This window comes from Euprymna scolopes, chromosome 31, assembly GCF_053919585.1.
Source record: "Euprymna scolopes isolate OS-2025 chromosome 31, ASM5391958v1, whole genome shotgun sequence".
Lineage (NCBI taxonomy): Eukaryota > Metazoa > Mollusca > Cephalopoda > Sepiida > Sepiolidae > Euprymna > Euprymna scolopes.
This window is the reverse complement of record NC_136512.1, coordinates 3,877,881-3,895,641: the sequence shown is the minus strand read 5'-3', so window position 1 is coordinate 3,895,641 and position 17,761 is coordinate 3,877,881. Positions and strand designations below refer to the sequence as shown.

General features: G+C 34.9%; 1 protein-coding gene across 1 annotated transcript in view; it reads right to left on the bottom strand.

The window, feature by feature from the left end:
* Positions 1 to 17,761, bottom strand: part of LOC145255597 (galactose mutarotase-like) — a 2,088,268-nt gene that overhangs the window by 1,311,730 nt on the left and 758,777 nt on the right. The window contains exon 3 of the mRNA XM_080114082.1: positions 15,363 to 15,496. Coding sequence (XP_079970208.1) covers positions 15,363 to 15,496 — 134 coding nt within the window. The remainder of the gene's footprint in view (positions 1 to 15,362; positions 15,497 to 17,761) is intronic.

Below are 17,761 nucleotides of genomic sequence, written 5' to 3'. Positions count from 1 at the left end.
GCATGCGCACGTAACATTATTTATTTACTTACGTGGTGGAGTTTCTATACTGATAGGTTTTTGAAATTTTTTCACTGGATTATTATTGATTGAACACTAACCAGATTATGAAAAAAAATTGAAAAAAAAAAAAAATCATTTCAACATTTGAAAGGGGTACTCACTTTTTAGTTACCACGTTCTGGTAAATCGGTCACTCATTTTTTTTTTTTTTCTAAATACGGAAGTGTCTTCGGAAGATATAAAATCGTCGCATGTTGACAAAGCAATGTATCGGGAGGCGTACGGGATGAAAAATTATTGGTAAATTTTTAGATTAGGTCCACCTCCTCAATTTTCTTTTAAATGACGACTTGAAATGGTTTTCGACTATGCTGAATACGAAAATCGCATTGAAATTTTGCAGAAATAAGTAGTTATCAAGATATAAAAAGTTGTATTATGCATTGTAATCTTTGGCGGCCATCTTTTTTACGTGCGTGTATCTGTTTATGGCGCGGGTGCACGTAAAAAGATGGCCGCTGAAGAATACAATGCATAATACAACTATTTATTTCCGCAAAATTTCAATGCGATTTGCGTGTTCAGCATACTCGGAAACCTATAAATGTCGTCATTGAAAGGAAAATTGTGGAGGTGGACCGAATCTAAAAAAATACCAAATTATTAAACATTTCTCCAGCATGTAAGTGAAATTTATAATACTTTAAAAATATTTAAAAAAAAAAAAAAAAAAAAAGTTTTGAAAAAAAAAACAAAAAAACTCACCTTTCATAAAAACAATTAAAAAAAAACACCCACAAACTGACTTTTAAGTATAAATAAGTTAAAAAAAAAAAAAAAATTTTTAATTCGAAACTTTATTTTCATAAAAACAATAAAAAAAAGTCATGTTCAATCTATTTTTTTTTCTTTGAGAAACAAATATATTTCTGACTTACAAATGCGGTAGAGGCACATATTATTTTTAATTTCTATGGTTTTGATATACCGGGTTTTTATTGCTTACAAAATGGGTGACTGATTTATCAGAACGTTGTAACTAAAAAGTGAGCACCACTTTCAAATGTCGAAATAATGATTTCTTTTTAATTTTTTTTGTTTTGTTTAATAATCTGTTTAATTAGTGTCCAATCAATAATAATCCAGTGAAAACAAATTCCAAAAACCTATAAGTATAGAAATTAAGCATGGGAATGATGGTTGTACAACTACGCCACTTACGTCGCCTTTCGCACTTTTACAAACATTATTTACGTTAACTCTTTTCATAAATAATTTTTTTTAAAAAGTAACTAAACCATTTATTGATAATTTGTCACGTGTACAAACATTTATTTATTCACGTAGGCTTAACTCTTTTCACGAATAAGAAAAGTTTTACTCTTTAAGGATAATAAAAGGAAAAAGTTACTGAACATTTATAAAAGGAAAAAATAATTTCTCACGTACTTACTTCTTTTCATGAAGGCCAGAGGAATAGCTGGCCGAAAAGTCGTGAAACAACAACTAATAAAGATGAGAATAATAGTCCGCAATAAATAAAAAATGGTGCTAATGCAGAGATCGATCCGCGCTATTTTTTAAATCATATTTCCACGTTTAATTAAAGTTTTACGATATGTTTTTTTTATTCAATTGTAAGGTTAAAGTACAGAATAGGTACAAAACATCCTCCCCTCCCCATGTTAAGAATGACTTTTTAAATAATAACATTATTTCAGCACGGATCACTCTCTGCATGAGTATCATAAAAATTAATACAAATAATACTTATCTCAATAAGTGAAAGGATAATTTCTACCGGAAATAAAATGGCGATAATCTCGTAGTTACGAAAAATATTTTTTATTTAATTTAATATTTTTATAATTCGCAATGTTAAATTATTTTAATAAAATGCAAACATTCCTTGACTTTAAAAATAGAATTTCTGAAAATTTCAATTAAATTGGTAACGTAGAAATATGATTTTATTCGCTTATAACGAACCAAGAATTGCATTTTTATATATATAGATATATACTAGCAGTTTCGCCCGGCTTTGCTCGGGACCTATGTACTGTTCATAAGGTTATGTGCATATGTATATATTAAAAAGTGTGAATATGTAAATTAATGCCTTTCTGTATAATAGTCTTCCTTAACTACCATAGAGAAAAGGCAGACAGACATTTTCACTTTATATATATATATATATATATATATATATATATATATATATATATATAAATAGATAGATAGATAGATAGATAGATTGGATGCAATATATAGTAATGATTTAAATGTATAAAAAAAAAGACTCATGAGCCACCACCGAGAATTGAAACCAAAACGTTCAGCTCACGATTTATTTTGCCTCTTCCCTAAATGACTGGGCTATGAAAACATGTTTACTGCAAGGCTAAAAATTAAAACATCAACCAATATCAACTACGTTATGCATTCGTAATGGAGGCGTTCGACCTTAACCTGGCAAATTTCATTTTATTTTAATTTTCACACTTTTGCACCGATTTTTCCGGCTAAAACCCAAATATAAAGTTTTGTATAGATTCAAATACCTTATATATAAAGTTTCATGTCTGTAGACCAAAAACTCTAGGAGGAGTTTGGTAGGCAAAATTTGTGCAACAGAAATATATACGTATACATAAATATATAGGGAAACAATTTTGTGTTTCCTTTAAACATTTTACACAAATATTACGCAAGTATAAATCATGTAGAATATCTGCATGAATATAATTACACGTAATAGTTAACTAAAGACGATCATCCCATAAGAAAACCGAAAAAACTAATAGGGAATTAATTAAAATGAATGTTTAAAAGAATATGCAAATTAGCTAGATCTTTTGCAGATGTATGCAATTGTACAACCCATATATGAGAAAATTGTATCTTCTTTTTAAAGAAGTAGAAAAGGGGGTTTTAATATGAATATCAATACACACAAAAGAAAAACGGATTTATAGGAATACAGATATATATATATATATATATATATATATATATATATATATATATTACTGCGCAAATATGTTTTTTTTCAATTACGTTTCACCTTTTATCAAACCAATCCTTTAATTTATGAAACTCAATGTAACTACAGAGCATATATAAATAAATGACAAAAGTCTACATTCCAAATTTCAAGATGTTGACCATCTTATAATTTATTCCTTTAAGTACGTTGACATGCACAATTCTTGACAGCACCTGTTTCGTAGCACAAAATCATTCATTCAATCATTATATCAATCAATTGACCTCTTCTGCCTTTAACTCATCAGAAGAAAAAGCATTAAAAGAAAAACAAGTGCCTTAAATATAGAAACATTGTGAAGAGTCTACGCGGACCTACGAACGTTTCTACATTCTTCTCGCTTGATCCGTGCAGACTCCTGACAACGTTTATATAATTTCATTCATATAAAAGCTCTACACGCGTGTTAAGCTCTATTGAAAAAATAAATATTGCTTTGAGTTTGTGTTTACAATATGTCTGAACTTAATAAATCAATAAACATGTGTGTGTATGTATGTGTGTGTGTATGTATGTGTGTATGCATGTGTGTACGTGTATGTATGTATGTGTGTACTTGTGTGTATGTGTGTACGTGTGTGTATGTATGTATGTGTGTACGTGTGTGTGTATGTATGTATGTGTGTGTGTGCATATTCAGTTCAAAATATTATTTATTATTTAATTGTTCGCAGGCATCAAGTTTGTTGTTTAGTATCCAGTACTATAATAGACCACCTTAAATTTTTTTTTTTTTTTTTTTTTTTTTTTTTTTTTTTTTTTTTTTTACATTTTCACCCCAAACAAGGCACATTGCCACTTTGGTGTAGGGGGCTACTATCAGGGGAAACATCTACTGGGGTACTATGTAGGGATTTGGGCAGCAAGATGTTGGTTTCATGTTGCACTTGACCTTATGCATGTCAGTACAGTTGGGGAAGCAGTGACCTGGAATGGAATTCCAAAGTCTAGCAGTTCTGGGGAAGAAACTACTGGAGTATAAAGATCTTTTACTTCTAGGGATCTCTACAGTGTGGAGGTGGGATTTTGCAGCTTGTCGGGTCTGTCGAGGGTGTTCACGTCGTGGGGGCACAAGTGCTTGCAGTTCATCAGAGCATTCACCATTAAAATACTTGTAGAACAGGCAGAGGGATGCAACGTTTCGACGATGGGACAGAGGCTGAAGCTTAGATGCCAGTTTAGGGCCTATCAGATTTGCGACTCTCTTTTGAAGCGAGAGACTAGTAGCCGATGCACCAGCCCAAATATGACAGCAATACTCCATACATGGGCGAATGGTGGCCTTATAGAGATACAGGATACTTTCGGGTGTTAGAAGTTTTCTAGCATGGTAGAGAGAGCCCACCTTCCTCGCAGCGGCCCTGGCAATGCCCTTGATGTAATTGTTCCAACTCATGTTTCTTGTGAATGTTAGGCCAAGGAGCTTGAAAGACGTACTCTCAGATAAAGAGTCGTTGGCCATTGCTATAGGTGGTAGAGAAGGTTTCTTGTAATTATTGAATGAAACCAGTTTAGTCTTGGCGGCATTGAACGTGACCATCCATTTTTGTCCCCATTCCACTACTGATTGGAGGTCATCCTCTAGTGTTTCTGCCATTACTTTAGATATATGTTCATTTGTTTTCCTGTCGTGCCTGCTATAGAGTGTGGTGTCATCAGCATATATACCCATCTCAGAGGCAATTTTGTCGGGGAGGTCATTTATGAATATCAGGAACAGCAGAGGTCCAAGGATAGATCCCTGGGGCATACAGTGAAGTTGTTTTTCCCAGGCAACGCGGCGTATTGAAACACTTGCTCTATCTATGGTACTGGGCACGTTTGCCATATATACAAGATGTTTTATTATTTTTTTTTAGAGGCGGCAATGTTTACATTGACAAATTTGCTTTCTTTAATTGCAGTTTTCGAAACTAGCGGTTGGCAATTCGGTTTAGTTTGGTCATTTATCATGAAGAGACTGACACCCGAACAGCGTTTGCTAATTGCAAATGATATGATCGATTTACTGAGAGAAACATTTGATGAGGAAATAATTTCACGGAATTGACCTATTAACTACACACCTCGTTCGTGCAATAATTTTTTCTATCTAAGCAAATAATTTCCAATTTTTCTGAAAAATATATGCACAAAAAGAGACGGTATTGACATAATAATAACCGTTTGTTTCTGCATAACGAAATAGACCTGTCAAAATTGTTCCGAAATATATATATATATATATATATATATATATATATATATATATATATGTTATTTGTTTTTGCGATACGCTTTGAATGAATTCAATTATTTACGAAAGTGCATTTTTACCTAAATGCGAGTTGGGAATAATTTTCCCTTTAACCAATTTGGTACCCCGACATGGGGAGCGGTATACATATTGTTTTAAAAATATAATTATCCACTGATACGTGTGTCAGTGGATAATTATATATATATATATATATATATATATATATATATATATATATATATATATATATATATATATATATATATAATGAAAGTGTCTGTCTGTGTGTTTGTGTACATTTCCCTACGCAATAACTCTGTCAATTTTTAGTTTACAGACTCAAAATTTGAGATACAGGTAACTGAGATTTGGGAAAATCGATGTGATTGGTTTTTGGCCAGAATTTTGGCGATTAAGAGGTCAAAGTTCAACGATTTGACCTTTGAGAACTCTACCAAACTCCTCCGACAATTTTCGGTCTACGCACTTGAAATTTTAGATATAGGTTCCTTGGACATGGATCTAACTTAATAACTTGATTTGAGCCCAAAACAATAAATGTTAAGGGGTCATAATATGGGTCAAAGTTTTTTAAAAAATTTACCTCTGCGGTGTCTTCCAAATTACTCAGACAATTTCTGGTCTAAATATTTGAAATTTTACATAAAGGGTATTCAGAGATAGGGCAAGTTTTTCATCAGTTTGAGTCGAAAATTTTTAGTGACCAATATATAAATGTGTGTATGTATGTCTGTTTGCATGTCTGTCTTAAACTTTCAATAGAGGCGACGGATTTTACCAAGACCAGTATCGTTTTAAAGTTCGACCTTTCATACGACAAATATCGAAAAATTGGCTAAAACATTAATATCTTCCCCTTAAACTAGGCACTTTTCTACAGGGGGGTCACTTTTTTCGCCGATATTTTTTAAAGTTATCCTCTCCTTTAGATTGTCTAGCCTTAATTTTTAATATATAATATATATATATATATATATATATATATATATATATATAGAGAGAGAGAGAGAGAGAGAGAGAGAGAGAGAGAGATTTAAAAAAATTTCTCACTCACGCTAAGACCTTAGTAAGAAAGAATTTTAAATGTAAGATCTAATGCACATTTCTTAATACATCTATTTTGTAAGCCATGACCCGGCAACATCTGTTATCCCTGCTATTAGTCAGAAGTCAAAATTATTAAGTATCTCAAATGCAAGCTTCAAGTCGGTGAATGACACATAAACCTTCCCGTGGCCATCCACATCTGAACACCTGGGCGCTTACTGATTCAGATCATCCAAGTCAAACATTAGCAATGCTGACGTGTGCACTCTATTTATAATTTGCTGGAAACCATTTTCTTTCTTACACCGTGATCACTTTGAAGCAAAACTGATTATTCGGAAGAGCGAAATCTATGCACTTTATACTTCAAATAGTCGATGCCTTCCCTCTTAAAGAGGAAAAAAAAAATATGTTTCGCCAGTGTTCGACCGATTAATGAAAACGGAGCTCACGCTAGACGAACGGACCTGACTTCCTAATTTTCTAATTACTCACACTTTTATTGTATTCCCCCCATGTGTAATTATTTTTCCTAATAATAATCTCCGATATGCCTGAGAGCGTCTGGGTCCAAGATGTTTCAACTGTAATGACACAGTAAAAAAGTAATGGTCATGTTACAACTGCAGTCCCAGCAATTAAAAAAGTTTAAACACTAAAAATATCCTTATATTCCTGGCGCTTCTCCAAGAAGTGGTGAACATTACCCAGAACGACATACACCCTCGTCTGCAAGGAGCTGGCCCAATTTAACATAGATGTGGCAGCCTTCAACGATACTAGACTGCCTGAAGAGGACAATATCAAGGAAGCTGGAATAGGTTATACCATCATCTAGAACAGGAAAGGCCCCTGAGGAGCCACGTACACAGCAGCACAATCTTGCCCCATGGCAATGAGAGCGCTCTTAATTACTGTCCGTATTGACATCATATGGGGAAGACACATCACCCTAATTACAGTTTGCATTCGACTCTGACCTCATCCGATTAAGACAAAGCCGCATTTTATACTCAGCTCGACGATGCCATCCAGAGAGCGACTGTCAGTGATTAGCTCCTTGTACTGGGTGACTTTAATTCCTGAGTAGGCAACGACCGTCGCCTGTGAGAGAATAATTGGCCATCATGGTATCAGAAATTGTAATGTCAACAGTCAACTCCTATTGAATATCTGTGAAGAACATGAATTTGTTGTGACCAACAGTATTTCCAGACTCCCAAACCGACAGAAGACAAACTGGAGGAACCCCTGATCCACACACTGACACATACTGGACTATGTCCTAACCAGAGCCAGAGAAAAAAGAAAATGTCCACATCACTCGATCCATGCCAGGAGTACACGACTGCTCCTGATCTGCAAACTATTCACAATAACCCTTTGACTACCTAGAAAGACACTGGACAATGTACTATACCGACACTTGGACTGTAGCAATCTCCACAACTCACAGCTGGCATTAAATTTTAGAGATGTCTGTACAGGATGGAACGATAAAATTGTTGCCTTAGAAAAGACGACATGATTCCATTTCTGTTTGATGAAAACCGGTTTTCTTTTTTTCTGTTGCAGATTATCTACGAGTTGGCCAGTTGAGTACAAATCCCAGGAGCGATAGAATCCTTCTATCATGTCTGAAAGTAACACAATGTTCAATAAGTGAGATTGGAAATGTACCGTTGTAAAACTCATGCTTTCTACCAATCCAAGTTATGGCAACAGGACCATCGCCAGCACCCTCAAAATGCAAATCCAGACGGTTCAATATCTGAGGGCATAGCTCAATGAAGTTTCCGGCCATAGTTATGGTCTTTAGTGTGGTTTCAAGTGAGCACCACATCATGCCATCTCACATCTTCGAAGTCGACTTGAAAGTCAACACCAAAGTGTACCTGGATGTGCTGAAGAGTGTGGTGATCCTTGGTGCAATCAGGTGGGCGCTGGGACCCTGGGTGTGGCAGCAGGACTCAACGCCAGCCCACAAGTCCAAAGAGCCCCAGGCTTGGCTTCAGAAAAAGTGTTTCAACTTTGTACCCTTCTCTCACTGGCCCCTCCATTTCCCTGACCAGAAACTTTGTTTAGTTAGACATCGAGAACATTATCAACATGACCTCCTACAATACCAAAGCCAGCCTGATTGCTTGTGGAAAAGGCATGCTCCTAGCTCCAGACCCATATAAAGGCGGTGATTGAGGTTGAAAGCAGCTACATTGAATAGATGTCAGCACTATTACGTAATCAAGTTTGATAACGGACTACTAACCTTCGACTGCAAGAAAACATTTCACTGTGAAGCAGTAACAACAGGACTTCTTTTTGTTTTTCTTCATTTGTTTTCATTTTCACAGTTAGGTGTTTCTCAGAGATTTACAACGCTTTCCCTTTTTTTAGTCTATACATTGGTTCTTAGTCCACTCAATCGAATACTTTTTTGACTAACAAAGTCAACCTCCTCTCGTCGACGGCTCCCACGTTCTCTCTCTCTTACTTGTACATCCAGTTCATATATATATAAAAACCTATTTTTTCTTTTGTTAATAGGTCAATTCCTAAATTTATTCTTTTACATAAATATCTCTGTAATATATATAGTGTTTATAAATCTAAATCCAAGTGAAAATTCTTCCGTTAGATTTTTACATAAATATTTTAGCTAAACATTCCTTTCTTTCAAAACATTCTCTCTGCATAACTTTTTCTACCTAACAGTTAACAAATCAGTAGTAATAACTGTTCAGACCTTTGGCATTGTCCGCCACAACATAACACAGATACTACGCTGTGATCATAGCCAAAAGGCCCAACATAACATTCTGCAATAAAACAAAGACATCCTTTTCACAACAAATATATTTCAAATGCACTGGTATTTTATTTTCTTCAGTTTATTCATCCAGAAAAAGTCTTACAATAAAGACATAACGTTGATGGATATATAATTTGGTTGGTTTCGTTTTTCATCTCTCTATCTCGTCGGAATACTATTTCTATCATTCTCATCATATACATACAGACATACATACATAAATATATATGTGTGTGTGTTATTTATTTGTTTTTGTTCGAATTTAATTATTTATAAATAAGTGCATTTTAGCCTAAATGCGAGTTGGAAATACTTTTTCCCTTTTACCAATTTGGTACCGCCAAATGAGAAACGGCATAATATATTGTTTTTAAAATATACTTATCCACTGACATGTGTTTCGTCGTCCACGACTCATCAGAGTGGTTGAATCTGATCTTGCTAGATTCAGCCACTCTGATGAGTCATAGACTACGAAACACGTGTCAATGATAATTATATATATATATATATATATATATATATATACTTCAGATGGATCACTTTACCACACTGCTATCAAAGACATTCACTTCGGATTTTACCATTCAATTTGGATGTTAACTTTTATATCCTTTTCTTTAACTTCCCTTACACTATGATTTTTAATTTTTTTTTTTTTTTTACACAGTGATCACCACTTATCAAGGCCCAGAAGCCACTCAGGGATAAGGGTTATTGCAAGTACATTACGTTAGTGTGGAGATTTGATGAAGTGTTTAATTAGGGGTGCGGTTCATTAGGAATTTGTTAACACTGGACTTGAAGACATCCAAGTTGTAGTCCGGAGGGAAGCAGGCAGACGGAACAGAGTTCCACAGGCGTGCAGTTCTAAGAAAGAAGCTTTGTTCATGGAATCCACGTTTTGATTTAGGAACAGATATAGAGTGGGGGAAATTTTTTACAGTGGATTCAACTAGACGGGTGTTTTTCGTGAAAGATTGGCGAAGGGGGACCAGGGATTGGAGTTCAGACGAGCACCTGCCATGAAAATAACGATAAAACAAGGATAGGCTCGACACGTCTCTTCTGTGGGAGAGAGGTTGCAGGGTAGAGAAAAGGGCATCCCCCACTAAACCACAAAGTCTATTTTGTACTCTGTCAAGGCAGGATAGGCTGTTTTTGGCAGCTCCTGCCCAGATATGGCAACAGTATTCCATCTTTGGACATACTTGGCTTTTATATAGATAGAGAATTGCATCAGTAGTGAGATATCTTCTGGAGCGGTAGAAGGATCCTACCATCTTTCCAGCGACCTTGACAACAGACTTGATGTACGTGTTCCATTTCAGATCAGGAGTAAAGGTCAAACCCAGAAGCTTGTCAAAACACGGGGCCTCACCCAGACGAGAGCCATCTATCACAATTGATGCCAGCTGGGGATCAGAGCGTTGATGATGTAAGGATAGGAGTTTGGTTTTGGATGCATTAAAGGTAACCAGACACATCTTCCCCCACTGAACCACGCGCTCGAGATCAGAGGAGAAAGAATCCGAGAGAACTTTGTCATTTACAGCCTTTGATGTGTTGCCGTAGATGGTCGTGTCATCAGCATAGATGTCAACGAATGATTTAAGTATGTGTTTAGGGAGGTCATTGATGTAGATCAGGAAGAGAGTTGGGCCCAGGATTGACCCCTGAGGGACTCCAGCATTTATATTGCAGGCCTCCGATTTTTGTCCATCTACCACTACTCTTATGAACCTATCGGAGAGAAATGATTTAATGATTGAGAAAACATTTCCAGTTATACCGTAGCTGGAAATCTTATGAAGTAGACCCTTATGCCATACTTTGTCGAAGGCCTTTGATATGTCAAGAGCAATTGCCCTAGAAAGGAAGCCTTTGTTAAGAGATTCACTAATCCTGTGGGATATAACCGTCAGCACATCTGCGGTAGATCTTGCAGAGCGGAAACCATATTGTGTGTCACTAAGAAGGTTATTCCTGCTGAAGTGGTTGACTATTTCTCTATTTAATATGGATTCCAGCAACTTACTCATAACACACAGGAGACTTATTGGTCTGTACTGAGAGGGAGATGACTTATCACCTGAATTCTTAAATACAGGGCAAACTGATGAGGTCTTCCAGGGGGTGGGAAAGCACTTCTCCTTAAGGCAGCGCTTAAATAGTTTCGTAAGTATGGGAGCAAGTTCTGGTTGAAGCTTTTTTAACACTATAATTGGGATGCCATCAGGGCCAGTTGCTTTACTGGAATCTAGTTTTTTTAATTACTCAATCAATTTTTAATTACTTTTAATTACTCAATTTTTTTAATTACTCAATTTTTTTAATTACTCAATCAATTTTTAATTGTGATTTTCCATGTCTCACTGACTTTAGCAAATAAGGTGTAAACCATTATAATTATTTTCTAATATTTTCCCCTCTGAAGAGATGGTAGACATCGAAATCCTATAGGACAAGGAGTTAGAATATTTCAAATGTATTCTTTGTCTTACATAGAATAATAAAATCTTTTGATTTGAAATTTAACCATTTCACGTCATAAAGTTTTAAATTTATTGAATGACTAAAATTATATATATAAGATTTTTATGGGTACATAATTTTATAATACTTTTAAAGAACACCGAACGTAGTGCCATAATTAATTACTGAGGGTTTTTACTCTGGGAATATATATATATATATATATATATATATATATATATATATATATATATATATATATATATATATTCCCGGAGAAGAAACATCTACTGTCCCTGCAAATAATCTTTCTCGAGGGAGATTGGAAATTGCGAAAAAGAACGCCTAGTTCCTACCGTGACACCTAATTCCGCTGTTCTTATTCACGTACGCTTTATAGACATTGTTCCCCCCTCATCCTCACTTGCTCAAATTCAGCGTTCAAAAACTGACCGAAAACCATTAATGATCTTCGGCTCACAGACGATGTGGAATGCCGAGTCTGAACGATGCACTTTACAACATGGCCGAGTCCATTCTGGGTGGACAAACGAATCGATTCTGTGCATCGCTCTCTCTCTCTCTCTCTCTCTCTCTCTCTCTCTCTCTCTCTCTCTCTCTCTCTCTCTCTCTCATTCACTCACTTTCTATCTTTCTCTTCTTCCCTCTCTCCTACACTTTATTTTGGCGCTTCTGTTCTTCTATAAGTATTAGGACAATCGTGCAATGTAAAAAACAGAGGGAGGGGAGGGGGGGGGGTAATATTCAAAACATTTTAATATCAAAGAAATTTTGTTGTTTTATGTTTTCTTATTTGATTTATTCTGAAAACACTACAGCTGTTAATCAATATATGTTTTTTTTTGTTGAAGAAATGTTTGTTTTCAAGAGATTTTCGACATAGAATATATTCTAGCTAATCAAAACACACACACACACACGCACACACACATACACACACACGCACATATATCTATATATCTAGAAAAGTGAGAATTTGTGTGTGTGGACACTTTTCAACCGATACACTCAAGAGATTTGGATCTACAGACTTGAAATTTGATATATAGGATATTTAGACACGTGGAAATCTTTTTAATTCGTTTTCATCCAGAAAAAAAGGGCTGCTAAGGAGGCAAAGTTGAAAAATTGGTACGCGGGGGTCGTCGGATTTTCATCTGTTTGCTAACTGCTCCACGAATGCGCATGCGTGAATCGTTCACATGACAGTTTCCTTATTTTAAGAAGTAGGTTTGAAAACACTTTTTAAAGATCGTGTCAAGCTGAACACATGGTTATCGTATTTGACTCACCGTCTTTAGGTTTTGGTATCGTTTGAAGCCTGAGTATTTTCTTCTTTTTTTTTTTTTGCTTGTAAGAAGTGAACTGTTTAGAAAAAACATGCTTGCATGCACATGTCTCAGTTCCTATATGAATTAAAATATAATATTTGTGCTTATTTTACGACCGGCCATTACCGGGCGACCTGTTTAATATATATATATATATATATATATATATATATATATATATATATATATATATATATATATATAACATTCCAACACCAGATGTATTTAATTGTCACTCATATTATATTCAAATTTTCATGAAGTACGTCTTACATTTCGTTGAATAGCGAAAGCCAACCAAACAACTTATCAGAGACAAAAAATATATTCCTCAGAAAATAATTGCACAGGTTGTTGTTTTTTTGGGGGGGTTTTTTCCTCGGAATTAAAAAAAATCTTGATAAAAAGGAATTGGAGATTTCCTCGGATCACTTGAAATATGCAGCTGATCTAAAGGCTGACTGGGATTCACTTATGGATTGAGGTAAGACTGTTTAGACTCAACTTGTGTCTTTCAATCGTATACATGTCCCTTTTATTTCCTGACATTTGCTGTCCTTGAAAGGAAATTAACTCGGAAACTTAGGTTTTCTTTTTCACCAAATCTTTCTTGGAGTTCATGTATCAGATCCATCGCTCTTTCTGCTTCCCATAAAATCGGTTTTTTCTATGGGCTAAAACACTTCCTTACACCTGAGGCTATTCTTGATCTCTATGAATCTGCTATCAGTAAAATAAAAAAGAAAGTTTTTAAGGAAGCTGAACACTAATAATACTAAATAAACTTCACAACTTTCTCATACACATGACCTTAAACTATATCCGATGGTGAGGCCCCAGCTTGCGGGCTTTGAGGAGTGTGGTGCCACCCTTTGTCATTGCTCTCAGGTCCACTCTGACCCGGATTGTTAGTACGTGTTAGGATCCCAGCTATGGGTTAAATAGAAACCAACTTAAAAAAAAACAAAAAAAAAACAAAAAAAAAAAACAAATATACTCTATTAAAAAAATTCTTCCTCCAAATCACTGGATTCGGCATCAAATAACCTGAAAAGGGTTGATATGCCGTAAAACAAAAACAACCAATCAACCACATATACACACAGATAATATTTAATGCTCGCGCTGTCACATACATATACACACTGACAGAAAACTAATATACAGACACATTCACTTCCAACATTTTTACACACACTGAACATTAAAAAAAAAAATCACCTTTTCAAACGGACAATTACTCACGCACAAAAAAGGTCAAACATTCGCACATTCGATCTGAACACTTTCTCACACCGGAATATACTCTCTATCCATGCAAATCGACTATCAGATCATGTATGGAGTGGTGTTGTCATATTTGGGCTGGTGAATCTCTATCCCATTTAAAGGTTCTTGATAAGGTGCAGAAGCGTATCTGCAATTTGATTGGCCCTACCCTATCTTAGTCTCTCCAACCTCTCTCTCATAGACGTGCTGTTGCTAGTCTCAATCTTTTCTATAGATACTGTCATGGCATATGTTTGTACAGAACTGCCTGATCTATTTCCTGCCTCCTTTGTTCCAGCTTCTTTGACTCGTTGGTCTATTGGTCTCCATCAATTCTCAGTTTTGATATCTCTTTGCAATACAGCTTCTTATTCCAATAACATTTTTTCCAAGAACCGCAGGCTTGTCGAACTCTTATTGCTGACTGTTTTGCTCCTAATTTTAATCTTCATCTTTTCCAGACTAACGTCAATAGGCATTCCTTGTCTTTGCAATAATCAACTTTTGTTCTTGTTAGCTCCTTGCATTAAATGCCTTGTCTATAGCGATTCCTCTCACACCTAAGGCTAATCTACATCTGTACAAATTTACTATCAAACCATGCATGGAGTATTGTCATATTTGGATTGGTGAACCGTTGTCCCATTTCGATGGTTCTTTATAAGGTTCAGAAACGTATCTGTAATTTAATTTTCTGCAACTTCTCTCTAACAGACGTGATGTTGCTAATCTCATTTTTTTTCTACAAATACTATTATAGTATGTGTTCCTCAGAATTTTCTGATCTATTCCCTCCTCCTTTATGTTCCAGCTCGTTTTTTTTTTTTTCTCATTCGTCTAGTAGTCTCCATCAATTCGCTGTTTTTATACCTCATTGTAATGCAGCTTCCTATCTCAGAAGCTTATTTCCATGAACTATAGGCTTGTGGAACTCCCTTCCTGTTGACTGTTTTCCTCCTATCTATAACCTTGATCTTCTAAAGAAGGCATCTGCTGTCTTTTCAATAATCATCTTTCGTTCTTGTTAGCTCCTTACATCAAGTGGCTTCACGCCTTGTCTGGGGCGTTTTTCATAAAAAGGAAAGCAACAGAAAAACTCACCTTCAACATTGTCAAATCCTAAAACGACATCGCTGAGCTTTCCGTGTTTGTCAGGGATCAAAAGTTTGGAAATGATCGCACCATATGTAAGAATTTGAACTTCCATTGTATTGGAGCCATTTTGCAAGGTAAACCTGAAAATAAAAATAAGAAAGCTGTTAATTTAACCAAATTTTTATTTATTACTACCTGACCGCCTGGCGTTGTCTGGTCGTACAATATGCTTAAACTTGATCTTTTAATTTATTTAGATTGTGTATGTATTTATTATAGAATTAATCATCTATTGATTATTATAGATTATGAAGAATCCTGGTGGACTAATTCGCAAAAAATTTAAAAAAATTAATGATATTAGTTTAAATCTTCATCACATTACCGGATATAACCCTAAACCTAACCCACACTCACAACCCCTTATGTCCACCTATAATTAAAAACAAATATTAATAAACTGTAAAAATAAAAAATAAAAAAACTTAATTAGTATATTAAACCTACTAGTTAAATATGAATATACTAGTTGGCTGCCCAGTCATACAATACGCTTAAACATGATATTTTAATTTATGTTGATTGCATATGTATCATTATCTGCTATTGATTATTATATGTGACCAGGAATAATTTTTCTGGTGGATTAATTCGCAAAAATTTAAATAAATAAGATTAAAATAATAATAATGATAATGTCGTTCATCAAATTCCGTCTGTGTTTATTTACTATATCACATATTTTTTTTTTATTACATTTTCACCCCAAACAAGGCACATTGCCACTTTGGTGTAGGGAGCTACTATCAGGGGGAACAACTACTGGGGTACTATGTTGGGATTTGAGCAGCAAGATGTCGGTTCACGTTACACTTGAAGTTCTGCATGTCAGTACAGTTCGGGAAGCAGGGACCTGGAATGGAATTCCAGAGTCTAGCGGTGCTGGGGAAGAAACTACTGGAGTAGAAAGATCTTTTACATCTAGGGATCTCTACTGTGTGGGGGTGGGATTTAGCTGCCGGTCAGGTTTGTCGAGCGTGTCTATGTCATGGGGGCACAAGTGTCTGCCTGGAAAAGTCACTTGTGATTAATGTTTAGTTTTAAAATATGCAAAGGAAGAAATGATTTGCACCGATTTTAAATGGTGCCTCTTCTTTTATCGTAAATTGAATTCATTAATAAGAAAAAAATTAAGTAAAATAGTGAGGTACATCAGGGCTCAAACAGGGAATCATTTGATCTGTAGTCCAATGCTCTACCACTGAGCTATATCTCTAGATGGCAATAAATCTGTTTGTTTTTTTTAAGAAGAAATGATTTGCTGAGATTTTATTATTTTCCTTAGCCGGTGTAATGTAAAATATTTCCCAGTAAAAATTCTTTTGTTTATAAGAGAAAAAAAAACTGTTTTTAAGATTGTATTTTTTTCGATTTTCCATACTTATCAGATGAATTTCTGCACAAAACATATCTAAGAACACTGCCAGACATGTAAATTAACTATTTATTTATTCAGTTCTTAACTCATCAAAAGAAAAGGAATTTCATAAGTTTCAAAGAAAACAAAGGTCATGATTGCAAAATCATAAAAATCGAAAGAAAATTGTGTTTATTTTTTTTTTAGTTATGCCATATTTCCATCCGATTTGCAGATTTTGTAATCATGTTCCTTTATTTTCGTTTAATATTGATGAATTCCTATTCTTCTGATAAATTAAGGACTGAATAAATTTTTAAAAATTACATAATAATTACATGAATGCGTCTGTGCTACGAAACAGGTGCTGTCAAGAACTGAACATTTTAACATGCTTAAAGAAATAAACGGTAAAATGAACAACGTCTTGAAATTTCTGTCATTTATTTGTGTGTGTATATATATATATATATATATATATATATATATATATATATATATATATATATATACACACACACTTTGCAAAGATGCGATATAGGTAAAATACTTTCGCTTGTTTTTTTTTCCTTATAAGGAAATGTTTCCATAATGTTTTATTATTAAAATGTTTTTTATTCAATAACCCTGAAGAAAGGCTGTTCTTGTGAAAATTTTCAAACGTCATAATATCTGGATTTGTCCGAATAGTCTTGAAACAATTGTAACTAACGATGAAATACCCTATTTGTTGCTATCAACCCCATTCTTTGAAGTCTTGGTTTTTGTAAAAACAATATACATATATATATATATATGCGCAATCTAAGAAAGATCTTAGGCATTACATGGCAGGACCACGTTCCAGACAAAAACGTTCTTGCCAAAGCAAATCTTCCAAGCATGTTTGCCCTCTTCTCCCAGAGAGGTCTGTGCTGGCCAGGGCACGTCATTCGCATGCAGGATGGCCAAATCCCCAAAGATATCCTGCATGGTGAGCTCTCAGCCG